Below are 26,782 nucleotides of genomic sequence, written 5' to 3'. Positions count from 1 at the left end.
TTCCCAGCACCCACCTTGCAGCTCCCAACATCTGTAACTCTAGTTCCAGGGGATCCTATGCCCTCTCAAGCCTCTGTGGGAACTGCACACACATGGTGCACAGACTTGCATACAGGGATCCTTGAAATAAAAACAAGAACAAAAACAGGAGTGTCCTGACACATGTCAGGCAGCATGGCACAGACCTGACGCCCAGCTTTGAAACCCAACCCTGTCTAGAAAAATAAAACCAAAACAAAGCAAAAAATCAAAATCAAAAACAAAAACTAAAAACACCAACCCGACATTTTAAGCTAAGCATAATGGCACATGCCCTTAATCCCAGCACTTGGGAGACAGAACAGGCAGATTTGTGTTCCAGGATAGCCAGAGCTATATAGTGAGACCCTGACTTGGGGGAAAATCATTTTAGGGACTGGAGAGACAGTTCAGTCTTAAGAACAATGGCTATTCTTTCAAAGGGCTGGAGTTCAATTCTCAGCATCCTTATGGAGGCCCACAATCATCTGCACCTCAACTTCCCAGGGATCCAATGCCCTCCTGACCTCTGTGGGCACCAGGCACATCACATAGGGCATAGACATACATGAAGGTAAAACACCCATATACATAAATTAAAGTTTTAAAGTCATCTGTGTATGAACTCCTCTTTGCTAGAAGCATAGTTTTATTTTGCTAATTAAATTCTGAAGCATCAATTATTTCTAAAACATAACCTTCATTTGAAAGCAAGGGCTCACATTCGGGGGACATGCTCAAAGCTACTAGATGATAAATTCATCAGTTCCCCTGAGGAATAACAACTTTAGAAAGGGTCCCGGGGGCTGGAGAGATGGCTCAGAAGTTAAGAGCACTGGCTGCTCTTTCAGAGGTCCTGAGTTCATTCCCAGCACCCACATAGTGGCTCACAACCATCTATAATGAGATCTGGTGACCTCTCTGCAGGAATACATGCAGGCAGCAGCAGCAGCAGGAGAAGAGGAGGAGGAGGAGGGGAAAGAGAAGAAAGGGGTCCCATTATATGGCCCAAGATGGCCTTAACCAACCCTTTTGCTCTCTCACCTCCTATTTATTTCTATTACTGGCACTATAGGTACATTTCATCAGCCTAACTGCTCAATCTCTCAACCGGGTCGGGTAAGTTTTACCCATAAAAGCTCTACCAGCACAAGTTCAAATGAAAAGCAGATTCATGAATTCAAGTTCATCTTTGGTTGCATATTAAGTTTAAAACCAACCAGGGCTCCATGAGACCCTGCCCAACCCCATCCCCTCCCAAAACGAAAACCAGAATTCTAGAAGGAAATCTGCCTAGGCTGTATGACTGAAGGCATACTTCAGTTTCCTTATTAAGTTGGTTCAAAAAGTACCAGTAAGCATTATATAAATGTGTGCTGAATAATATAAGAGAAATAATCTCTCTCCACAAGATGCCCTAAAACTCAGCACAGAGGCCAGGCTGTTCAAATTCCAGGCAGTCCTCCTGTCTCAATCAAGTACCCATGTGCTGGGATTACATGCAGGAGTGGTCACGAGCTTTTGTGACAGGAGCTTTTGTCTTTGGAGACTGCCCAGGTTGTCTTCACACTTGAGGGTCTAGGTCATCTTGTTCACTTAGTTTCGCCAGCACTGAGACTGCAGGCACAAAGCTTAGACACAGCCAAAGAGAAATTACTGAGGGCTAACTTTCTTGGCCTTAGAGAACATTTTCAGAACCGAGAATTGGCAGGTTAAATCCAGCCCAGGAGGCATGTTTGTTGACAGCTGTGTTTACTAAGAGGCAAATCCTTCAACCACTAGTGCCCTAAATCAGCTCTGTGCTAAGACACTGCAGATCCTATTACCTCACATCCTGTTTGAATGGCAACCTCAGACTTCCTAAGGTGGGTGTTGCTCACACCGGTAATTACAGCAGTCAAGCAGCAGAGGCAGGAGGATCAGAAGTTCCAAGGCTAGCCCGTATTAAGTGAGTTTTTGCCTCAAAACACTTCAGTATCGAGAGGGAGGGGGAATGGAGTGGGGGGAGGAAAAGAGGAGTGGGGATAGGGGAGTGGAGTGGGGGGAGGGGGCAATATGTGGGAGGGGGGAGGGAAATGGGAAACGAGGAGCAGGTTGAAATTTTAATTAAAAAAGAATAAAAATAAATAAATTAAAAAAACAAAACAAAACAAAAACCCCCAAAAAACAAAAAACAAAATGGGACCTGGGAGGCGGCTCAGTGGATAAAGGTGCTGCAGCACAAGCCTGCCGACCTGATTCACTGCCATTGTCCAGACGGTGGAAAGAGCGCTGATTTCAGTTCAACTGTCCTGACTTCCACAAGCACACCACTCATGCAAGAGTGAGCGCCTGCATGAATGTGTGTACACACAAAAAATGGGATATTCAAAAAAAGAAAAGTTTCTGCTTCTCTAACTTCTCATAGTAGAATCATAACTCTCATTTTCTCTCATAATTATTCCCTGTACTGTTAGTATTAAAGACATTTCCAAAAAGCTTACTCTAAGAATTAATAACCAGGCATGGTGACGCACACCTTTAGTCCTAGCACTCAAGATGCAGAGGCAGGTGGATCTCTGCATTCAAAGTCAACTTGGTCAACAAAGCAAGTTCCACCACAATCAGTTCAGAAGATATAAATTTCAGGCATTAAATTATATAACCTCTAAATTCAAAATTCAGATAATCAAATATTTTTGATACAAAACAAAAAAAAATTTACTTAGAAGATACTCAAGAGTATGACCTCTATTTCTGTGAGCTACAGGTCCTGCAAGTTTTCTTTGGAGGGTAGGCTTGACCTCAACCACAGGCTAGAACAGCCCTAGCCCATAGAGTCCTGTACTTATACAGGAGGCAAAAGAATCAATTTAAGGTCATCCTCAGCAACATACTGAATATGAGGCTAGCCTGGGCTACTTGATAGTCTGCCTGCTGCTCCTGATCCGTCAAAAATAAATGAAAGAAACATAATCCTGTGTCAGAAAGCACAAAGATCACAAGTTCAAAGCAACTTAGTAAGAACCTCTTTCAAAGCCTAAAATAAAACTTTTTCAAAAGGCTACATACAGTTCAGTTATATATACAACTTGCATAGCATGCTCAAGACCTTAGGACAATTCTTAGTACTAGGTGGGGAGAATAGGAAACAATTAATTAAAAGGTAAAAACCAGAAAGAGAAGGAAATGTGAAATTCCTTCCCAAATAAAAATAATTAAATTAGTTAACAAAGGACCAATGAGAAGGTAAAATTATTTACATACCCAACCCTGACAACATAAATCCAAACCCTGGGACCCACATGGTGAAGGAAAGAGCCAATTTCTCTAGGTTACCCTTTGACCTTCACTCACCATGGCACACATACTGCCTCCTCCACTGAATTAATAAATATTAAAAAAAAATAAAAATTAATTACTTGTCGTGGAGCCTAGTACCAATGGATACATTTATAAAACATTCCTGCACCTAAGCCTCAGGGAACACTGAAGGGGTAGAAAGATTGTTTAAGAGCCAGAGAGCAGGGAATTTGCTGAGACTGTCTCCGGTAATGTCAGAAGCTATACTCATGAAGTCTCACCAACATGACTAACCGAACAAGGATGACACTGGACATGCCAAACTGGACTGGGAAAAGCCCACTGGGCCGCAACCCTACACAAAGAAGTGAGACAAATGGGGGAAGCTGGGATCCGGAGAAGTGGTCTTCCCTTGGGAAGAGCACACCAAATTGGCTGTCCAGTGCCAAATGGTCAGCCCTGAAAACATACATAAATAATATTGTATGGGCTGAAAAGGTTATATTTAGAAATATATATTTATATTGAAATATATATATATATATATGAATGAAATGAAAAAAGGCTACGAATTTAAAGGAAAGTGGGGAGGGGTATATATGGGAAAGCATGAGAGCAGGAAAAAAAAAGGGAAGGGAAAAATGAATTATAACCTCAAAAAAAGACTGAGAGTATGGAATAAAAACATTTTTTCTCTCTCTCTCTCCCCTTCTCTTTTTGTTTCGAGACAGGGTTTCTCTGTATATCCCTTGCTGTCCTGGAACTTGATCTGTAGACCAGGCCTTGCTGGGATTAAAGAAGCATGCACCACCACCATCTGGCTCAATCTATCTTTCTTGAAAAATTTTCAGAGAAAAACAAAGCTTATTAAATCTTTAAGGAACTAGGGTGCTTCTCAGTTGTACCATGCATGGCAAACAACTGTAATCTAGGACTTGGGAGATCCAAGCTGGAGAATAAATTCATCCAAGGCTATATATTGCCAGCCTAGGTTACATATGACCTTTCTCAAAGAAAAACAGAAAAATAAAACTTGTAGGGCCAAATACTTAAGAGCCTAGAATGTGTAATTCATTCTAGAAGAAACTTATGACAAATACTGCAAGCCGTAACACTGCTATTTCACAACATTAAAATACAGCTGTTTAGATATACTGTGTCTAGAATCATATGCCCAATTTATAATTACATGCACCAAACTCTGATAGGACAAATAAATAAATAAATCCTGACTAAGCATCACTACATTAAAAAACAACTTAGCTTTAAACAATAGTTTATTTTATTTGTATCTTATTTTTTACATTTATCATTGGAAAACATCCAAGAAATCCCCACCTCTTGCTTCCGAAATGCAGGCAAAGGATGCCATCATCACTGGACCAACTGAGGATTTTCTTCTACCACCCAGGAATCACGCTGAAAAGCATTTCTAATGCTTTTGCAAGCATGTAACTATCACAACTACTCAAGAAGCCAGATATGGATTGGAAGCGGTAGGCTTTCTTTCATCAAACACTTTACTGATCAAATTATTCTATAGTTCTTGATGCATCTAGTGCCATCTCAGTATCAATTCAATTCCAAGAGCCTTCATTTTAAATACTAAAAAAAAACTTTAAAAAATAAATCTAGTCGGGCAGTGGTGGCGCACGCCTTTAATCCCAGCACTTGGGAGGCAGAGGCAGAGGCAGGCGGATCTCTGTGAGTTCGAGGCCAGCCTGGTCTAGAAGAGCTAGTTCCAGGACAGGAACCAAAAGCTACGGAGAAACCCTGTCTCGAAAATAAAAAAAAATTAAAAAAAATTAATCTGGCTTCAGTGATCCAAAGTTGAGTTCATGATATGTGAATTATATTTCAATGAAAAAAACTTGTGTGGGGAAGAGAATACACTCGCCAATAGTCTTGTACTGTTAACCTGTATTCATTCAAATTGTACCTTTGCTTCAAGTTTGGGATAAGGCAATGAGCCTGTCACTGAGCAAATACCAAGATTCCATTACATTGTTTCCACTAAAACAAAACCAAAAAACCGAAAACTAAAAACCTAAAATTCTCTTTCCTCCAGTTTCTTCCCTTTGTTGCTTCCTAACCAAAACATCTGAAGCGGACAACTAACAGCCAGGAGAGGAACTAGGTCACTAATATTTTTCGACCCAGGGCTGTATGAGTAGTAGTTTTCAAACATAAAGCAGGCGGCTCTAAATCAACATGGGTTTGGTTTCGTAGAACAAGGCAATTCTTTAGGGACTCCAATACTAAGAGGGACATGTTTAGGTTAGAAAGAGGAAAACAGACGTTTCTTTCAGACTCTTAACATTCTAAGAAAAGAAAATGGTCCATCCTCCGGGGCCCTTTTTACCCCCCTCTGCTATTAGGGCAACAGATAAGTGGAGTAGATTTACTCTCGGCTGTATGGGGAGATATCTTCACATATAGATTTGCCAATCTCGCTTCTCAGAAACAAACTATCGCTGACCCCAAGTGATTCTTTTCACGAACGGGTGTATTCTTCCGACAAACACTCCGATCCCCGATCGAGGTCACAGACTGGGCGATGACGCTTGCCAGGCTCGGGTTTGAGCTCCCCTCGGAGAGCCGAGCCTGCTCTGGGAACCACGGACCATCGCAGCCCGTCAAGGCGAAGGAACGCGTGCCCGCCCGAGGGCCGCCCGAGCCGCCGGCGTCGGCTTTTTTTTTTTTTTTTTTTTTTTTTTTTTTTTTTGCCATTCGAATCCGGACTAGGAAGTGAGCCTGCGCCCGCTCAGTTCCGGGAGCCGCAGCGTCCGCGGCGCCGTCCGGAACCCGCCCGGGCCGCGCGCAACAAGTGAGTGGCGCGCGCCTGGGTCCCCCCGCGGCCTCCCCGCGTCCCCGGGCCCGCAGACTTACGATCTCCGAGCGGCCGTCGCGGCAGGCGTTCTGGAAGCGTGTCTGGCGCTCCTCGTGAGGCCGGTCCCTGAAGCCCGTGTACTTAATCTGCAGGGCAGAGATGGCCCGAAATCAGGAGGCAAATCCGCGGCGGCGCCCGCCCGCTCCCCGCGGCTCCGATAAGGGCAAGCAGAGTCTGTGGGCGGACTGCTGCCGGGGTGAGATTACCCCTCGGCCGGCTCGCCGCCTCGGGCTCCCCGGGAACCAAGCCGCTCAAACTAAACTTTTCTCCGCCCGGGCCCACTCGGGGCGCGCCAAGGCCTCCGCGCCTCCCGCCCGCCTCACCTCACACTCGCGGCTCAGCTTCCTGAAGAACTCCTCGTTCTCGAACTTGCTTCTCTGGTCGGGGACGACGCGCGGCATCTTCCCGCCCTCAGGCCGCGCCGAGCGGCCGCGCTCCGGGCTAGCGCGGGCAGCCGCTGGCGGGCTCGGTGTTGACCGGCTGACCGCCCACCCGCGGCGTCTGGACTCCCGCTGCTCTTTGTTTCAGGAGCCCGCCCGCGTGGGCTCCCGCTCCAGGGAGTCTGAGGTGCGGCCGTCTGCTTGAGCCCAACCCACGCTACCGCCGCCGCCGCTTCAGCCGTTGCTTGCCGCCCGCGCAGACACAGCTCTAGCCTCCCCCGGCCGCTGCCGCCACTTCCTCTCGCCGGCCCCCCCTTTTCTCTCCCTGCCCCCCCTCCCCGCCGGCCCCACCCCTCCTCGCGCGCCCGCCCGCCTCAAACTCTAGCAAACAAGACGCACCATTCACAACTCCACGACCCGCGCCGCGCATGCGCCACCCACCCGCTTGCGGGGCCGCTGGGTTGCAGTGAAACACGGCTCCTTCCGCAGCACAATCTCCTTCCCCTAGCCTGTCCGCGGGCTTCTCCGAGAAGAACCACCCAGAAGGGATTCGCCCCTCCCTTAGCAACTAGGAGCGGCCCCGCAGACCTTTCTTCTGCCCTTTCTGGGCTATTTGGAACTTCTTGGCTCCCCAGCCAGGCCCCCAGAGTAACCCCAGATAGCCACTTGAATTCGAGGAAACCTAAGTCCTTGAGGACTTTGCATACTTCACACAGTCAGGGAGGGATGTGTACTGGGCACCCAAAGGTGGAAGTAGACGTCTGGCCGAATCATGGTGGGAAGGTGGTGGCTGTTGGAGCCAGGTGGGCATTAAAGAATCTGTCTACAGACGAAGGTTTTAGACAAGCACCACCAGACCAGTGCTTGTAAGTAAGTCTCAGATTGGTAATTCTCAAAATACAAGCTCATAAGTCCATAGTGTTAGTATGAGAGTGTTTATGTAGATCTAGCACATCATTTAAAGAAAAAAAAAACCCTAAATTATATGTAACCCGTTGCCAGGCTATATTTTTATCCAAATGTGCAGTCAAGTACAAAACAAGACATACATCGGTAAGTTCTAGTGAAGTCATTCAGCCAGAGCAGAAGAAAGTCTGCATGTGCAGCAGAGCTTGGTCTAAAGCTGATCCTCGGTGAATCCCGATCCTTAAAATTCCAGTTTGTTAAAAGATCAGTTCAAGGATGGCAAATAGGTGCCAATCTGTCAGCATCTGGCCAGATGCTGAGCATTGTGAGGATGCACCCAACGCCTCTAGAATCAGTTCTGAATACAGACTTTGGCAGACTTTTACAACCAATCCCGTCCAATCTTATTTTATAGATAGAGACCTAAACTTGGGCAAACAACTGTCTTAGTTTGCCAGAGACTGTCCCCCCCCTACACACACACACACACACACACACACACACACGCACATCAACCCCACAGGAGCTGCTCAGTCCCTAACTGGGATGTTGATCATCTTAACTGAAGTCTAGGCAGTTGATTGCCCAAAGTCAATGGTTTGTTGTGGTTGTGTGTGTGTGTTACTTTTCCAGTTCTGCGATAGAACACTATGTCCAAGGAGGAGTTTATTGGACTTACCACTGCAGCAGGTTCGAGTCTATGATGGGGCATGGTGGCAGGAACAGGGAGCTGAGGGCTCACATCTTTTTTTGTTTGTTTGTTTGTTTTTGTTTTTCGAGTCAGGGTTTCTGTGTGTAGCCCTAGCTCTGGCTGTCCTGGAACTCACTCTGTAGACCAGGCTGTCCTCATAGAGTTCTGCCTGCCTCTGTCTCCGAGTGCTGGCACCGAAGGTGTGCACCACCAACCCTGGCTGAAGGCTCACATCTTAAAAACATGAAGCGGAGTAAGATCTAGGAATGCCGGTGACTTTGAAACCTCAAAGGTGGCCCCTAGGGACATACTTCCTCCAAAAAGACCACATCTCCTAAACCTACCCAAACAGAGTTGTCACTGGGGATTAAGTCTTCAAACATCTGAGCCTATGGGGGACGTTTCTCATTCACACCACCATAGTCCAGGTGATATAGATCAAACCCAGGGATTAACCTCAGCAAGTGCTAGACCACTGAGATATATCCCCCAGCCTTCATGGTTAGGTTGTTCTAGCAGTCAGATTTGTAGGCAACGCCGGGCAGTGGTGGCACACACCTTTAGTCCCAGCACTCGGGGATGCAGAGGCAGGTGGATCTCTGTGAGTTTGAGGCCAGCCTGGTCTACGGAGTGAGTTCCAGGTCAGCTAGAGATACACAGAGAAACCCTATCTTGAAAAAACAAAAATATTATTGGTAATATGTACTTCTTTATAGCCCCAGGGCTGTGGCAGGAAGATTTTTGAGCCTAGGAGCTACACCAAGAAAAGAAGAGAAACAAGGGGGCGGGGGGGGGGGGCAAGGAGGTCCTGTAAGTTGATTGTTTTGAAAGACATACTCTTTCCATTAGCAGATTTGGAATCAGCTCCTTCCTTCCTTCCTTCCTTCCTTTTTTTCCTCCTTCTCTCCTTTCCTTTCTTTCATTCTTTCTTGCTTGCTTGCTTCCTTTCTTTTTTCTTTCCTTCCTCTCTTCCTTCCTTTCTTTTTTGTTTGTTTTTGGTTTTTGGAACATGTTTTTTCTCTGTGTAGTCCTGGCTGTCCTAAAAGTCACTCTGTAGATCAGGCTGCCGTCAAACTCACAGAGATCTGCCTGCCTCTGCCTCTTGAGTCTTGGGATTAGAGGTATGTGCCATCACTCCCTGGCCTGTATGGCTGACTAGTGTGGCTGCTTTGACCTCTGATCTTAAGGCGAGTTTTATTTAATGAAACACAAATAATATACTACCATATTTCCCCTTTTTTGTCTAAAAAAAAAAGAAGGCTATAACTTATATAAGAAAAACTATGTACAATAAGTGCAATAACTACATATTAATATATACAGGCAATAAATGCATCAACAATGTCTAGTCTGTTTGCATTTGATAAATTGAGAGAAAATACTCCATTCTCTATTCTACATTAGTGAGTCCAAAGTCTTGTACCTAATTAACTTTCTATCATAACTTGTTTTCTGCATCTGGTAAACAAGGAAACTATAACTATCTAATCTTCAACTCCCTCAGAGACCCACGAAGGAGATAATATTAACTGAGTAAGCAGGAAGTGTGAGCAAACAACTTCCAAAAAATGTGAGACATGACAGAAACAACTGGCTACTTGGACAGTCACCCAAAGTTCTAATGCAGCATTGGGGCATCTGTCTTTGGCCTTAGCATATTGGACAGACTTTCCTATAAATCAGAATATTCTGAAAGGCTGTCCCTCCTTGTCTTGACAATGTACAGCAGTCACTTTCTTTTGTGTCCTTCCTGTTCAATTAGGACAGCATACTGTCAGCAGTCGAGGCAAGGGCATTTTCTTGCCCAGTGGCTTACTTTTGCCACAAAGAAAGTAAACTCCATGTGGAATTTCTTCAATGCCCATTATCTTCTCTGAAGTAGATTGGTGCTGCCAGGAGCAGACATGTCTCATTGTCATTTAAAAAAATACCTATGTTATTAAAACATTTTAAATGCCATATTCTGTAGATCTCTGAAGTGTTTGAAGATGACCTAACTTAAATATATCTTTTTTTTTGATTTTGAAAATATACCAAATATGACTACAAGTTCAATTACAATAGGTGATTAACTACTAACCTGCATTTCTTTATTATCCTAAATACTTGGTAACAATAATATTCAAGGACTAGAAATTTGTATTGCCTTGTTAAATGAGATGTATAGGTTCAATACATTGAAAAAGAGTAGAAATGTATGTACAGTATGTTCTAACAAAATTTATCTTAAATTTGTATCAATACCCAAAATTTGTATACAATATACAGAAATCCAATCCATTGTAAAACATTTAAAACTAGTAGTTGCTTTTTAAAAATAGACTCATTAATCTACTTTTTATTTTATCATATATATATATATATATATATATATATATTTCCTTTTTCTTCTCAGAGTAGACTCAGTAACCTACCCTTTTGTCCTAGCATATCTAAGGGAGTAGATGGAAATGTTATGGGCCCACTGAATAGTTGGTATCAGCTATATCTGGCAAAGGATGCAATTATTATTTTTTTTAATTTAAATTTTTAAAGGGCTTCTCTGTCTCGAACTATTCTAGAACTCAGTTTGTAGACCAGGCTGGCCTAGAACTCACAGAATTCTGCCTGCCTCTGCCTCCTGAGTGCTGGGATTAAAGGCATGCACCACCATCACTTGGCTCCATTGATTTATTTTGAAGATGAGCTCTCTCATTCTCATGACTCATTTTGTAGTAAAAAATGACCTTGACTCTCCAATTCTGCTTCTCTCTCCCCAGTGCTGGGATTGCAGGCATGAGCCATCACACATGGTTTTTGTGGTGCTATGGATAGGATCCAGGGCTTTGCACATGCTAGGCAATCACTTTATCATGTGAGTGACACATCTCTAGCCCACAAACACCCCACTTTTATTAGTGCATAAGTATTTTGGTCAAACTGATAGAAAAATTTCCACAGGCAAAATAATCGACAAAACTCACGTTAAATATCTGACTCATAGGTTAGGAGGTGAGTGAGGCAGCCTTCGCCAGAGGCAGACCTAAATCACTCGCAGGATCTTTTCTGCATCTACTGCATCACCCTCGAGTCTTCCAGCCCAACTAAGACAATCTTGTGCATAGGGTGTCACAGTTGTTAAGAAAGAAGAGAGGGCACAGTTCCCAGTCAACAAGAAGTATCTGCTAGTGTAGGGGCTTATTGCTGACGTTTTTGCACTGGCCCTCATGGTGGACCGTGCATGCCATACGGTATCAGTCAGCACCACCACCTTCTGTTTAGGTAGACACTTGTATTGCTTTCAATTTCAGGCTCTGAAAAGCGACCTTAAGAAAGCGCCAGTGGTCTGCAATGGGTTCCCGTGGGCCCTCTCATTTGCATCTCATCTTGGCCTTTTGTCTCTAACATGGGAAATAAAAGTAGAAGCTGGGAAGGATGACCCAGTAGTAACCCTAGACTAGTACTCAGAAGACTGGGGCAAGAGGATATCAAGTCCCAGGCCATCTTGGGCTGCTACACAGGGAAACTGTCAAAAACAAAACAAAATAAAACGAATAAAAATCCCTCAAAACAAAAATCAACCTACCAGCCAAACAAACAAACAAAAAAGAAAAGAAAAGAAAGAAAGAACAAGAAAGGAAAAAAAGAAAGAAGCTGGGGAAGTGGTGGCATACACCTTTAATTCTAGAGCTCTGTGAGTTCAAGGCCAGTCTGATTTACAGAGCAAATTCCAGGGTAGTAGCCAGAGCTGCAGAGAAACCATGTCTCGAAAAACAAAAAACAAGAAAAGGAAAAGAAGAAAGAAATAAAAAAAGAAAAATCAATGTCTATAGTGCCCTGAAAGGAAAAATAGCAGCAAGGACAAAGGATCTGGACCTAGATAGGTGTGGGTGCAGAGGAATGCAGAGCAAGCCAAAGCACTTTAACCTGGATGGGGATGGAGAATGACGTTCTTTGGGAAATAGATGGCAAAATCTGCCCAGCAAACCCAGAATTGGCGACTCCAGGCTTCAGGGTAACCCACACTCAGAATGGTCTGGCATCTGAGTGGCCTAGTTGGGGAAAACACTACGGGAAACAAGCTGTTGGCTGTAGGAACTATCCTCAGCTGACCTCTGTATGCTTTTTTTTTTTTTAATTTATTTTTGCTATTTTGACACAGGGTTTCTCTGTGTATCTTTGGTTGTCCTGGAACTCCCTCTGTAGACCAGGCTGACTCACAGAGATCCTCCTGACTCTGCCTCCTGAGTGCTGGAATTAAAGGATTAAAGGTGTACACCACCATGACTGGCTGTTTTTTATTTTTGTTTTTTGTTTGTTTGTTTGTTTTAAAAATGGAATTAAAAGAAATTTATATGGGAAAATTTCATCCAAATGAGATACATATAGGTCTGTACTCCTAACAGCTATCTGGTTGAGTAGAGATTGATTCAGACTCTCCCCTGTGAAGTTTGCTCAGATCCAGTTCTAAGAGGTCCATGATGCCAACCTGGGAGTGTCTTTGTGCTGTTTAGAAATGTCCTCCTATCACTTCCCCATCACAGGTAATTCCTCTGAAGCTTTGCTACCTGAAACCTTCCTATGCATCCAACTAGCTCAGGGGTTCCTCTGTGCATTTTCCTACATTCCTGCCTGGGTAGTCACTTCCTGGGACCCCAGTCTGATCTCCGGTAGGTGAATAGAAAATATACACCAGGGATACTGGCTCCATTAGTAGAGTGCTTGCCATGTAAGTGTGAAAACCTAAACTCGGATCACCAGAAGCCAGATTTTTAAAAAGTGGGGCCTACGGGGGCTCATGCTTGTAATCTCCGTGCTGCGGAGGTAGGGGAATCCCTGGGACTGCTGGCTCACGAGAATAGTCGAATTGGTAAGTTCTAGGTTCAATGAAAGATGCAAAAAGTAAGGCAGAGAGCAACTAAAAAAGATCCTGATGTCAACTTCTGGTCCACACGATGTACGTGCAAAGAAAATGATACACTGCTGGGCAGGGACGGAGAAACTTAATTGTCTAGCCCAACTATGAAACTCTGGCCTGAGTGTTTTAATGTCTCTGTCTCAGTTCATTCCCACAACCACTTTCTAAATGAGGTCTCATGTGCTCGTCAGGTAGAGGAAGAAATTAGAGAGTGGAAAAGCATTACGGTAAATTACAAGACTCTGACCTATTGGATTATAAGCATGGAGTACATCATTTTCATTTACTCCTCACACAGTCCTGCGAGTTTGACATTCTCGAGCCTATTCTACAGATGAGGAAATTGACCTCAGAGGGGCTGAATGATCCCAGGATTGTATGAGTCTATTTTGAGACAGTTTCTCTATATTATCCAGACTGTCCCTAAATTCTCAATCCTCCTGCCTCAGCCTCCCAAATGCTAGGATTGCAGATATGTACCACTACACCCAACAGGATTATTGTGTGTACTCCCCCCGCACACACACTGGTGCTGGGGTCCACACATAGACTCTTGCACTTGCTAGGCAAGCACTCTACCACTAAGCTAAATCTCCAATTTCAAAATGATCTTAACCATCCTTCTCTGCTGGTAGAATCTCCTTCTCCGATGGTGAACTTTCTGCCTATACCTCTTGCTGAGCTGCAAACTCATGGGAGCTGTAGCTGGAGAGCTTCTCCTACTGGGGTACCTGCCATGTCCCAGAGGCTCCTTACTGGTTGAATAATAGGGTCCTATTGTAGGCCCTTGTAGGAGGTTACATCTCTGGTGTTCTAGGGTTATTCATTCCTGCCCCAGAACCCAACTGTTTGTCCTTCTTTGTCGTGGGAAGTCAAGGCCTAGTGGTTTTGCCTCCCAAAGTCCAGTGGAAGGATGGTTTTATCTGGATCTGGTATCTGACTTTCCAGGTCTCCGGTGCCTTTCTAAGGAAACAGTTTCCCGCCAGGAAGTGGTGGCGCACGCCTTTAATCCCAGCACTCGGGAGGCAGAGGCAGGCAGATCTCCGTGAGTCTGAGGCCAGCCTGGTCTACTAGAACTAGTTCCAGAATAGCTAGGGCTGTTACATAGAAAAGCCCTGTCTCGAGAAACAAAAACGAGCAAACAAAAACAAAAAGGAAACAGTTTCCCTTCAGTTACTGAGGAAATATTGTACCATCTTGAAACTGAAGTGGGATCTGAGTCACAAATGAGACTTAAGGAGAAGGAAGAGAAATTGGTAGCTGGAATTATGCCTAAAGTCCTGGCTCCACTCAGCTTCTAGGTTTTGGAAGGAAATGGGCCAATATCCAGGACAAATGTGTCATCTGCCTGGGTCCTTAACATCTTTTTTTTTTTTTTTTTTTTTTTTTTAATGTAGAATTCACATTCCATAAAATTTACCCCTGGGCCCTACAGAATCTCTCTTTTGTTCCAAATGTGTTCTCCCCTTTTAGCTCCCTTGCCACCCTCCCCCACCAGCTCTGCTCAGCCATAGGGAAAGGAAAGAGGAGCAGATTTACCCAGAATAGCATTTCTTCAGTGTTGGGATCAATAAACCCTTTTGCTTAAAAGGAACCAGATGATTTCATCCTTGTAATTACAAGGTTGACGTTTGCAAATCTTGCCCAGGCTCCAAATGAGCCTCTTTGTCATGGGCGGTGGAGGAGTTTGTCTGGGTGCCGGAGGATGGAGAGGGAGCCTGGTGTGGTAGGAAGAGGTCCTGGCTCAGGTCAAGAGACCTGGCTAATCTTTTGGGGTTGCACTGATGCTTTGTCCCCCTCCCCCACCATCTTCTGGCAAGTGATGGGAAACAGACTAGACAGGAGGCTAGGGAATATCAGTCATGAACTTGAACCACACTATGCTCCTGCTTAAGACCCCTCCCCCATGTCTCCTTTTTTTTTTTTTTTTTTTTTTTTTTTCCTGGCAGAAAGACAAAGGCCTTCAGCCTAGCATTCCAGACCCCAGACAATCTTTCCTTTCCTTTCCAGCTCCATCTCCTGTTTCTCCCCATGGCGCTCTGCAATCCATACTGGCCTGCTCATGTTTCCCACATGCCTCTGGCAAGACTTTCTCCCCCTTCTCTGCAGGGAAAGCCCATCCTTCTTTAAATATGAGTTTAGGGGCCTCTGCATCCCACAGAGTAACTGACATCCCTCCCAGCCCTTTTGTTCTGTTTGCTTATTTTCTGTGAGTGGGGAGCATGCGTGTTAAGATATGAAGGTGTGTGGAGGTCAGATGACAACTTGTGGGAATTGGTTTCTCCTCCCATGTGGCTCTCAGGGGTCAAACTCAGGTTGCTAGACATGGAGGCAAGTGCTTTTACCCAGAGAGCCATTTTGCTGGCCTCATACTTATTGCTTTCAGTTTTTGAAGTGCTGGGGACGGAACCCAGGGCCTTGCATATGCTAGGCAAGCTGTCTACTAAACTACATCCCCAGCCCTACCACCTAGCCACAGCAGCATGCCTGCCTGGCCCTGGAAGAATTTGGCTCCCTGTTAATTTGTGTTTATTATACTATCTTACAGCACTAAGACTTTAAAGAAATTATTTAAAAACTTTTTTTGTAAAAAAAAAAAATTAGGACTTATGGGAAAATAAGAGTCCTGTCACCTTAAAGCAATCATTGCTACAGACCCCAAAACTAAAGTTGAGAGATTGCTTGACCTTAATTTCAGAAGTTCAAGGCCAGGCTGGGTAACTCTGTGAGACCTTCATCTCAAAAACTACCACCAACGATAATAGCCCAAGAAACTACTACCTCTGCAACCAGCAATTGCTAACATTTTAGTGTATTTCCCTTGGCCTTGTTCCACCCACACACTTTCCTACACAGCTCTGACATTCTATATGTGCAGTTTTGAGTCCTCTCTTAGGGGTATCGCTCTAAACTTATGGTCCAAGTATTTTTCCATGATATTACTTGATATTCTTGATAGCATTTTCTTGATTCACAGTTCCAATTCCCTATTGTTGGACATTTAGATCGTTTCCTGTTATTCATTGTTAACAGTTAAGGCTGCTATGAAGCTTGTGGTGCAGTGACTTTCTCTGGAAAGTTCTGGATAGTGTTTTTAGTACCAGTTTTTAGAAGTAGAACTACTAATTCCAAAGATACAGGCATTGTAGAATTTCCTGATACATATTACATTTCTCCATTTTTCTGTGGCACTGCCTCTTCCTCTTCTTGTTCTTCTTCCTCTCCTCCTTCTCTTCTTCAGATAAGATCTCACTATGACTGGGCAGGCTGGTGGCCCAAACCTTTAATCCCAACACTTGCAAGGCAGAGAGAGAAAGAAAGGCAGGAGGCAGAGGCAAGAGGATCTCTGTGAGTTGGAGGCCAGCCTGTTCTACATCATGAGTTCCAGGACAGCCAGTTCTAAATAGTTAGATCCTGTCTCAATAACAAACAAATGATTTCACAAGCAAGCAAACAAGTAAACAACAAAAGTAGTTCAAGCTATCCTGAAACTCAGGGTCTTCATGCTTCATCATCTCAAGTACTGGGTGGTAGGTGTGCGAGACCATGCCCTTGATCTCCTGTTTCTTTCTGAGCCTCAAAATCTATCCTCTCCTCTGTTTTCAGCATCCTCAGACACAGGAAATGCCAACCAAGAATAAAACAAGACCTGCAAATAGAGATCAATAGATCAATAAAGGAGGTTGAATAATTTAACACTCTCTTCTGGCTCATTATTGACTCTGAAATCCAAATGCATCCTTTTCTACCTCCTCTCCTTTTATACGTCTGACGACGACACCTTGACATTTTCTCCTATTCTCGGATTCTTTCCCAAGTTTCCCAACCACACCATGCAGGCAGGCACAGTTCCCATCGTACGGTGATACTGCCTTATAACTAGGAAGACGTACCAAGCCATAGCCCCCTCAGCAGCCTGCCACCCTCCTAGGAACACAAAGAAGAAACACAAAGTTGTCTTCCTCAGGAGGACACTTGTGAGTGAATAGCCAAGGAGTTCAGCTCTGGTCTGTTCTCTTCTGGTTCATGTCTTGTCTAGTTGGCCTCTCTTCCCTTTATCAGCCAGACACATTCATCTTTTTCTCGGCAGCTTCTCTAGTCCTATCTTATGCTAGTTTCTTCTCTGTACCATTCTGTCCCAGGGGAGCTCCTAGCATGCCTTGTAGCATCTGCAAGTGTTGATTCTATCCTGCAAGCCACTTCCTAGACAGCTCACACCATGACAGTGACAAGGACCCATTCTCAAGAAAGCTTCAACTAGTGCCATCTCTCATCCTTCACCGAAGTATGGTCTACATTAGACTCTTTCTAAGAAGATACCACCTCACAAATATACCGCGAGATCTTATTATGGGGTTGAGGATGTAGTCAGTAGTAGAATATTTTCCGTGAAGGCCCTGGGTTTGATTCCTGGTACTGGAAAAGTTCTTGTTTTATTTTTATTTTTAATTATTTATTTATTTTTTTCGAGACCGGGTTTCTCTGTGTAGCCCTGGCTGTCCTGGAACTCACTCTACAGACCAGGCTGACTTTGAAATTTGAGATCCTCCTGCCTGTACTTCCCAAGTGCTGGGATTAAAGACATGCACCAATACACTTAACTCTTGTTTTATTTATTTATTTATTTATCTGTCTTTTTAAATTAAAGATTGTCTTGGAGGCTGGGCATGGTGAGAGATTTTTGTATTCCCAGCACTTAGAAGGTGTAGCATGTATAATGAGTTTGAATCCAGACTGAGAGCCACGAGACCCTGTCTCAAAATAAATAAATAAATAAATAAATAAAATAAAATAAAATAAAGGTTAAATTAGAAATGTTTTAGAAGAGATAGCCATTTGGGAATAGTAATGGTTGTCTGGTATGGGTTGAGATTCCACATAGTGAGATATAAACACTCAATATTTGACAAAACAACTTCCAAACACTCTTTTTAAGGGACTCCTAAATGCCTTCGGTAAAGACGGACAGGATTACTTCCTATCTTTGCACTTCTCGAGATAAAGACTTAGAAGGGATAACTGAGCCATTCAAAAGGTGCCATCACCAGGTAGAAGATCCCAGAGAGATCAAGAGGATGGAAGAATATAGGAATTGAAGAAATTCAGTTCCGTGTCTGGGGGGGGGAGTCTTACATATGCAGGGATCCCAGGCTGACTGTTAAATCAAGGTAGCCGAAGATGATCTTGAAATCTTGATCCTTCTGTCTCCACCTCCCAAGAGCTGGGATTAGAGGTGTGTGCCACCCTGTCTAGTTTAATCAGGGCTGGGGATTGAATCAAGGCTTTCTGTAGTGCTAGGCAAGCACTCTACCGACTAAACTACATCCCCAGCCCAGTCTTTTAATCTGTTACAGAGCAGCCTGATGTCAGAGAGTTTTAGTGAGTTGCTTAAGATCCCAGAACTTGCTAGTCAGTTTCTTTTAAATCGAGGACAAGGCAACTATTATCTTTTTATTTTTATTTTATGTGCATTAGTGTTTTGTCATAGGTGTCAGGTCCTCTGGAACAGGAGTTACAGACAGCTGTGAGCTGCCATGTGAGTGCTGGGAATTGAATCCAGGTCTTCTGGAAGAGCAGTCAGTGCTCTTAACCGCTGAGCCATCTCTTTAGTCTCCCCAAAGGCATCTTTTTCCATCTACCAGGTCTATTTTGGTTGCAAGTGATAGAAAGCCAACCAAAACCGACTCAAAGTGGGGCTGATCCAGCTCAGTGGCAGAGTATTTTCCTAATATGCATGAGGTGATAGGTTCAATGCCCAGAAATGGAAGGAGAAATCACAAAGCTGGTTTATACAAAAAGAAGTGCTAGCAGGCATGGTAGTGCACGCCCTTAATCTCAGCGTTTGGGAGATGGAGAGAGGCTGATCTCTGTGAGTCTGAGTACAACATGGCTTTCACAGTGAGCTCCATCCAGGTCAGCCAGGGCTACATGGCTGCTTCAAGAAATCAAACGGAACCAAACAGCAGTACTTTATATAATGTATTAGCTTGCTTAACTGGAAATTCTGGTTGCGTCACTGACGTTAGGCTTGGCTGGATCCAGGTGTTCAAACACCATTACCAAAAATTTGCCTCCTTCCCCCAGTTTCTTGGTTGTGTTCTAGTTTTTTTCTCACATGATAGCCATTCTGTTTGTGACTTGAGGGCTGCCCTTTCCAGATATTCCCACGGAAATCTCGGGATTGATCTCAATAGGCCAAATTTGGGTTATTTGTTTGTCTCAAAATTGGATTCAATGAATTGCTGTTGATAGGATGATGTCACAGGAAAAGGAATGGCTGTACTGGGAAGACACTACACCAGAAAGCACCTTGGATGCTGTTTACCATAGCCATAAAGTTCTCCAGGAATGATGGAATGATGATGGCATGGCTATGACTCTCTCTCTCTCTCTCTCTCTCTCTCTCTCTCTTTCTCTCTCTCTATATGTATGTATGTATATATATACATATGTGTGTGTGAGTGTGTGTTATATGTATGTGCCTGGGTGTTTTGCCTGCATGAATGTCTGTGTGCCTCATGTGTGCAGTGTATGTGGAGGCCAGAAGAGGGTATCAAATCCTCAGGACCTGGAGGGCTAAGATGTGAACCTGGTCCTCTGCAAGAGCAACAAATGCTCCTTGCTGAGCCATCTCTGCAGCTCCAGATTATGACACTTTCAAATATTCCTTCTAACTCTGAAAATAACAGGAGATCTAATCAAAATCTTTATAAAATAAGGTCAGAAGGTTTTCCTGCCAGTGGCCTCCCTCCTTTTGTAGGTAAGCTAGGAACAGCAAGTGTTAAAACCAGGGCACGGCTCAGCACACATTCAAGGCCTCCAGAAGGCAAACATGCAAACAGTGCCTCCTGGGGGTGCACACTGGAATAGCTCTTCTGTCACCCATACCTGAGGCTGGTGGGAAGACTGGAACTCGGAACCACCAGCTCTCCGTGGAGATCGCCTCCTGACTGCTCACAGCAGACCCCCTCACTGCAAATGCTGGCTTTGGTATAGCTACACCTTCGCTCTTCCCAGATGTGCTGGGGATGGATTGTTCGTAAAGAATCCAAGTGGCTCAGGAGTTTTCCTGACGGAGAGAATTGGAGAAGCCAGCCGAATGTTCAAGATTACAGAGTGGGGCTGGAGAGAGGGCTTATCAGTTAAGAGTGAATACTGCTCTAGCTGATGACCCAAGTTTGGCTCCCAGTACCTACGTCAGGTAGCTCACGATTGCCTATAACTCCAGCTCCAGGGGATTGCAATGCCCTCTCCTGTCCTACTCAGGTTCCTATGTGAGTGTGTGAACACATGCACACACACACACACACACACATACACACACACAGAAAAAAAAATAAATCTTAAAAAATCATAGAGTAGAGGTTACAGTTTTGTTAAAATCCAGGATCCCTGCATTCTGAGCATTGTGGCGTGCTATGACTTGGGAGGGGCACATCCATGGTGGTGACCCCAGGAGGCTTTGAAAGATGCAACAAAAGACAGAGTTTTGGGGTCCTTGGGAGGTTCTGGAGGTTGCACTAGCCGTTCCCTGGGGCCAGCAGAGCTGCTCCCCAGGCAGAAGCCATGTATCAACCACAGGCACCTCTGCCGTGTTGATGGATGTTCCTGCCACTGCTGCTAATTTCCTGAAAGCCCTTCTCTCCCACCTTCAACCTCCCCGTCAAAAGGAGCAAGATCTCTAATACTTACTCAGCAGCTACTTGGTGAGGTCACCACCATGTTTGTCTACCAATTCTTATGACTAGAAGGGCTGGAAGTGGAAACAGCTCTGGAATAGTAGCTGGAGGGAGCTGAGGCCAGAGTCTTGTTCCCACAGGAACCATCTCCAGTGTACAGATGAGGAGAAGCAGGACATGGAAGGCAAGAGGCCTTCCTGAGGATGGACCAAGGTCAGGCCCAGATAAGAACACAATGCTCCCAGATTCTGCCTAGGAGTCATGGGGGAATCCTGCTCTATGGAGTAATTTAGCCTTGGCTTTAGAGGTCTTTCAGGGCTCAGATAGACCCACACCCCCTGCCTAATGGCTCCCCAAACAAATCCCAAGTTCAAGCCCCTTTGACCACAAAGCTGGTGGCAGGAAATTAGAGTCCAGCCTTGGTTAGCTTCCCTTGGGGTAGGGGAGGCAGCACCTGGCTGAACTCCCTCTTGGGGCTTTTCCTAGGCCTACAGGGTAGCAGTTGAAACCTCCAGGGGAGGATCAGAAGAGCCTCTAGGTTAGAGTGACTCAGAGACCTCAGCACAGAGTGCCTCAGAGGCCATTGTGTATGGAAAGCTGGGGTTGGTCGGAGCTGATCTCCTGCCTTTACCCATGACTGCTTAGGAAAATAGTATATCTAAGAGCCTTCTTCAACTCCTGTTTGCCCTCAAATGCTCCCAAGTTCTAGCCCTGTGCTTTGTGGGATGCTAGCTTCATCCTCTGAAGAATTAATACACTGTCCATGGTCAACTCTCTCCTATTCCAGTTCTTCTATGTACTATGTAACCTCTAAGATCTTTCTGGAAAGTAATTGTGCCTAGGGCATCTTCCTGTTGTGGTCCACAGTGCTTCAGAGTAGGGTCTATGCTTCCTTCAGATTTACGGACCTGGCACACCGACTGAGCCACACCGCTGAAAACCAGCAGTCCTGCCTCAAGACATCTGCTCCTGCGCTCCCCCCAATTGGCCCAGCTTCCCTCCTTCCTCAGGCCCAGCCCTCCACTTTCTTGTCTTTACTAGTTCTTCTAAATGCTCCTTCTGACTCCCTAACCCCACCCAAATTAGGTGGTTTCCTCTGGTCCCATAGCCTTCCGGCTGACCCATCCTACCATCCTCCATGCCCAGACGCTGTCAGCGGCCATCCAGGACAAGAATCTGGTCTGCAGCTGCTACCTTCCAAGTGCCTAGGCACTATTCTCTGCCAGCTTGGGTTGTCCTCACTTTGTCCTCATTCTCTGTCATTCTGACTGTGTGTCTCTGCATTTAACAACTTCAGTTTCTTTCCTTCGCCCGCTGATGTTCTTGGCCGGTCGTTTTGTTGTATCTTCATCTGCTTCTGTTTCTTTCCTCATTTCCAACCCATTAATTTAATCTTGCTCTAGTAAGTGCTCCGGGTGATCTCCTTGTTACCGTGTGTGATCAGTCTCCATGCCCGTTTCTCACAGGCATTGATTCCTCTCTGTATAGCTAACGGCACTTGCACGTGGAAAGGTGTCTCAGACTCTTCAATATAAACAATCCTCTCTTCCCCAAAGAGTCTGGACCCACTAGGCCCAAGGGAGATCTCTGAAAAAGGGCAACACTCAGTCCTTTCCCCACTGAGGCCAATCTGAGGGGGAGTGTGGACACAGAAAAGACCACCGCATCCAGGACTGGTCAAGGCCTCAGCTCCTCTAGCCCAGGCCCTTGCAGCACCGATAAGGGAAGGGGAGCATTGCACTGCAGAGGCTCCCTAGCCAGCCCAGCTGTGGCCCTTCCTCCTAAATCCTCTCCACAGCTCCTACCATTGTATGTCTTAGGCATTGGGTCCATTGCTCTAGGGCCTCACTGTGTCCATGAGCAAATGTGTGTTAGAACTCTGAAGCATTTGATGCTCCACACCGGCCCCCACTGTTCCTTCTTCCAACTCCTCTTTACCCGATGCTTGCCTGGATCTCAAGGGCTTTTTACCAGCTAGGGGTCTAAGTTAAAAGCCCTGGAGCCTCTGCCCAGGCACCCTGCAGACGCCTGAAGGTAAGCTCTAATCCCTTTGGGGGTCGCCCAGAGCCTATACTTAGATGAATGATTTGTGTTGTTCAGGGCAGGGACCAAAAGGAGGAAGCAAGTTCATACATTCGCTTAGCAGTGCTGAGGACCTGCTCACCTCACTACAGGAGGAGCACGAACCCAAGGTGGGTTTCCAGAGTCTGGAATTGGTCTGGACACTTTTAACTCAGACTCTGAGAAAGGACGAAGGTCCCGAGAAAGCTAGAATTCAGCCAGACACCAAACACCTCACTGACAGTCTAAGATTTGAGTTGTACTGTTCCAATTTTCAAGCTGCTTCAGGGCGAATTGATGACCGGCTCTGAGGCACACTCGGTGGGAGGCCCAGGAGTCCTCGCAGCGGGCCAACCCTCTTGCCTCGCCACCAGCCGCTGTGAGTTCCAGGCCTAGGCGCCCTTGAGTCCGCCTGGGCTCTGGATAAGAGCCAGCGACGAGATCCATCACTGCAGTTGGCAGGAGGCCCGACGGCGCGTCTCCTGGGGGCTCCCAGGCAGCTGGCGCAGTCGGTGTGCAGGAAGGGCTGAGACCCGCTCCGGGGAGCGGGAGCCTGGGGCGTGAGGAGGAGTTAGCCACAGCGCTGAGGGGCCCGTGGTCAGCGGGAACGGTGGAAGAGCCGCGTCCTCCGAACTAATTGGCTCTTCCCAGCCTCCTTGACTGGTAATTGCTGCTTCGGGTATAGAGGTGTCGGAGAAGAAGGGGGCGCTGCTTCCCGAGGCGGAAGCCCGAAGTCAGGCTCCAGCTCCAAGGTGGACTTTTCTGAACGCCTGCGCGCTAGGCAGGCGCTGGCTTGGTACCTCTCAGTGTTCATCATCCCTGCGGGGTTGGCCGGCAAAGGGAAGGAGACGGGAAGAGGTTGTAGGCAGGGTGGTAGCTATCCAGCTGTGCGCGCTGGGAAGGAGCTGGTAAAAGACAACATTTTCTTGGATGGATGGGAAGGATGTGGAGCCAGCATTCTACCTGGCTCTCTTCCAGGTTGCCCACTGGAATTCTATGCTGGAACCCCAGGGGAGGTCGAAGGTCCTAGGGTTTCCCGTAGTCCTTTATTATTCTGTCGGATACGGCCATGCTGAAGTCTGGACTCTTGTTTCTGTTCAGCTGCACTTCCTCTAATTTGGAGGATAAACACCCTTTCTGGGTAAAAATGCCTAAAAAGGGATTTTGAAGGAAAATCAGATTGAGTGCGGTGAATCATGTGAGCAATCCCAGAACCCTGGAGGCAAGGGGATTGCTAAGGGGTCAAGATCAGACCCAACTGCCTAATGAGTTCTAGGTCAGCTTGGACTGCAATATGAAATCCTATCTGAAAACCAGAATAAATAGGAGCTGGAGAAATGGCTCAAAGGTTAAGAGCACATTTTGCTCTTGCAGAAAATTCAGGTTCAACTCCCAGCATGTGGCTCCAACAATCTGTGTTTCCAGTTTCAGGGATCCGATGCCCTCTGATGACCTCTGAAGTCACCAGGCTAGACTAGACTAGACTCTCACCCCTACACACACACACACACACACACAGAGTCACACGGCATACATACATACTTGCAGGCAAAACATTCACTTACATAAAAAATAAATCTTTAAAAGATAGAATAAAAAAATTAAAGCTCAGAGAAGGCAGGTAGGCTTCATTCCAGGTCATTGAAATAAGCATAGGACCTTTGCAATGGAATTTCACAGTGGGGAAGAGAAAAATTTGGCTCAAATCTCAATATAGCATAGCTGAGTGGGAATCTATAATCAAGAACAGTGTGGTCAATGGGTGAAAAAACTACTAACAAGAAGCATGAGCAGTTATGGTTAAAGGCAAGTAGCAATTTTTCAGAAAAATTTAAAAACATTTATTTTATGGGTATGGGTGTCTGGATTGCATGTGCCTGTGCAGCACTTGGTTCTTGCAGAGGCCAGAAGAGAGCATCAGGTCCCCTGGAACTGGAGGCAGGGATGGGTGTGCTGGGAACCGAACCTGGGTCCTACGGCAGAGCAGCCAGTGCCAAGTGCAGAGCCAACTCCGCAGTCCACTTATCTAACGGGTTTGGCTGAAGACAGGCCCAGGTGGAGGATGTGTGGGATGAGAGACTCCATTAGTTACAGAGGGAGATCAGATACTGAGTGGGAGCTGGATATCCGGTTAAACTGTTGGCAGGGCTCTTGCTAAAGTTAGACATGGTTGAAACATACACAGAACCTTAAAAAGTCTGCCCTCCTTGAAAAAAATTAGGAGGAGCCTGACCTGAATCAAATCAATGAAAATACTGTTGGTTTTTTTTTTTTGTGTGTGTGTGTGTATGTGTGTGTGCGCGTGTGTGTAAACATTACATATCAATAATCAAGAGGTGGAAACAACTTAAATCTTCTTTTTTTCTTAAAGTCTTATTTATTTAGCTGGGTGGTGCACACCTTTAATCCCAGCAGTCAGGAGGCAGAGGCAGGCAGATCTCTGTGAGTTGGAGGCCAGCCAACTACAAGAGCTAGTTCCAGGCGAGGCTTCAAAGCTACAGAGAAACCCTGTCTTGAAAAACTAAAAAAAAAAAAAATAATATTTATTTATTTATTATGTATACAGTGATCTCCTTGCATGTATGCATGCACTCCAAAAGAGGCTACCAGCTCTCATTCAAGTGGTTGTGAGCCACCATGTGGTTGCTGGGAATTGAACTCAGGGTGCCTGGAAGAGCAGTCAGTGCTCTTAACTTCTGAGTCATCTCTCCAGTCCCCAACATAAATCTTTTTTTTCTTCCTCTTTTAAACAATTGAAATATCTAATGGATAGAAAAATCCATAAAATAAAACAAAATTGTTACATTCAACAACATGGATGAACTTCATAGACATTACAATATCATGCTAGGCATGACAGGACGAAAGTATGAGCTTCCTCTATAAGGAATCTGGAAGAGTCAAATTCCTGAAGACAGAGAGTGGGTCCAGGACCTCGAGAGAGGGCTCAGCAGAGCACTTGGTCACTTGCTGCCCTTCTAGAGTACTCCACTTTCCAGCACCCCAGTCAGGTGGCTCACACCACGTCTATGAAAGTCCAGCTCCTGGAGATCCGGCATCATCCTCTGGCTTCCACGGGTGCCCACACATGTGCACATACACATAACTACAAAGCCAAAGCAAATCTTTAAAAAAGAAAGAAAGAGACTGCAGAGGTATCTCAGTGGATAAAGGTGCGAGCCCACAATCCTGAAGGAGAGAACCAACTCTCGAAAACTGTATTCTGACCTTCACATGGGCACAGTAATACACACACACAACCCCCACACTAAAACATAAACAAATAATAAATGAATAAGTGTGTGTGTGTGTGTTTCTTTGTTTCTCTGTGTAACAGCTCTGGCTGTCTTGGAACTCTCTTTGTAGACCCGGTTGGCCTGGAACTTACAGAGGTCTGTCTATCTCTGTGGTGTGTGCCACCATGCCTGGTTTGAATAAGCATATTAAAAAAGAAAATAGGTCTGGATTTGGTGGCCCACTCTTGTAATCTTAGTATTCAGGAAGCTGAGGCAGAGGAATTGCTAACCTATGTTACAGGACAGTGTGGGACCTGGTCCCCCAAAATGGAAGAAAGCTGACGAAAACTGACGGTTCAAGCCTTTAATCCCAACACTCTGGAGGCAGAGGCAGTTCAAGGCCAGCCCTGTCTACACAACAAGTCCTAGGTTAGCCAGAGATACCTAGTGAGACAGTCTCAAAAACAAACAAACAAAAAAATTGGCATGTGTTCAGCAGAGTGAGGAGGATGGAAGGGTTGGGCCTAAATGGATGTGAGCACGAGGTGTGTTCTGACAACACCCTTGGGGGAGAGGCATGATGCACTTGAGATAGAGAAGGAGCAAACCAAACTTTTCTTTCTGTTTTGCTGTTGTTGAAATGTAGCCTTATGTTGTCTAGGCTGGACTCAAACTATGTGTAGCTGAAGTTGATCTTGAACACCTGGATTCCCCTTTCTCACTTTTCAAATGCTGAGATTAC

General features: G+C 45.4%; 1 protein-coding gene across 2 annotated transcripts in view; it reads right to left on the bottom strand.

The window, feature by feature from the left end:
- Cbfb (core-binding factor subunit beta) overlaps positions 1-6,863 on the bottom strand; it is a 48,946-nt gene extending 42,083 nt beyond the window's left edge. For both annotated transcript variants that reach the window (XM_057754398.1, XM_057754397.1), the window contains exons 1-2: positions 6,514-6,863; positions 6,190-6,276 (exon numbers count right to left, since the gene is read on the bottom strand). In XM_057754398.1, the coding sequence (XP_057610381.1) occupies positions 6,190-6,276; positions 6,514-6,591 (165 nt within the window). In that variant the 5' untranslated portion in view covers positions 6,592-6,863. The remainder of the gene's footprint in view (positions 1-6,189; positions 6,277-6,513) is intronic.
- Between the last annotated feature and the right edge of the window lie 19,919 nt (positions 6,864-26,782).

The sequence above is a fragment of the Chionomys nivalis genome, chromosome 21, assembly GCF_950005125.1.
Source record: "Chionomys nivalis chromosome 21, mChiNiv1.1, whole genome shotgun sequence".
NCBI classification, from domain to species: domain Eukaryota; kingdom Metazoa; phylum Chordata; class Mammalia; order Rodentia; family Cricetidae; genus Chionomys; species Chionomys nivalis.
Note: the sequence above shows the minus strand (reverse complement) of the source record. Positions and strands in the feature narration are given on the sequence as shown.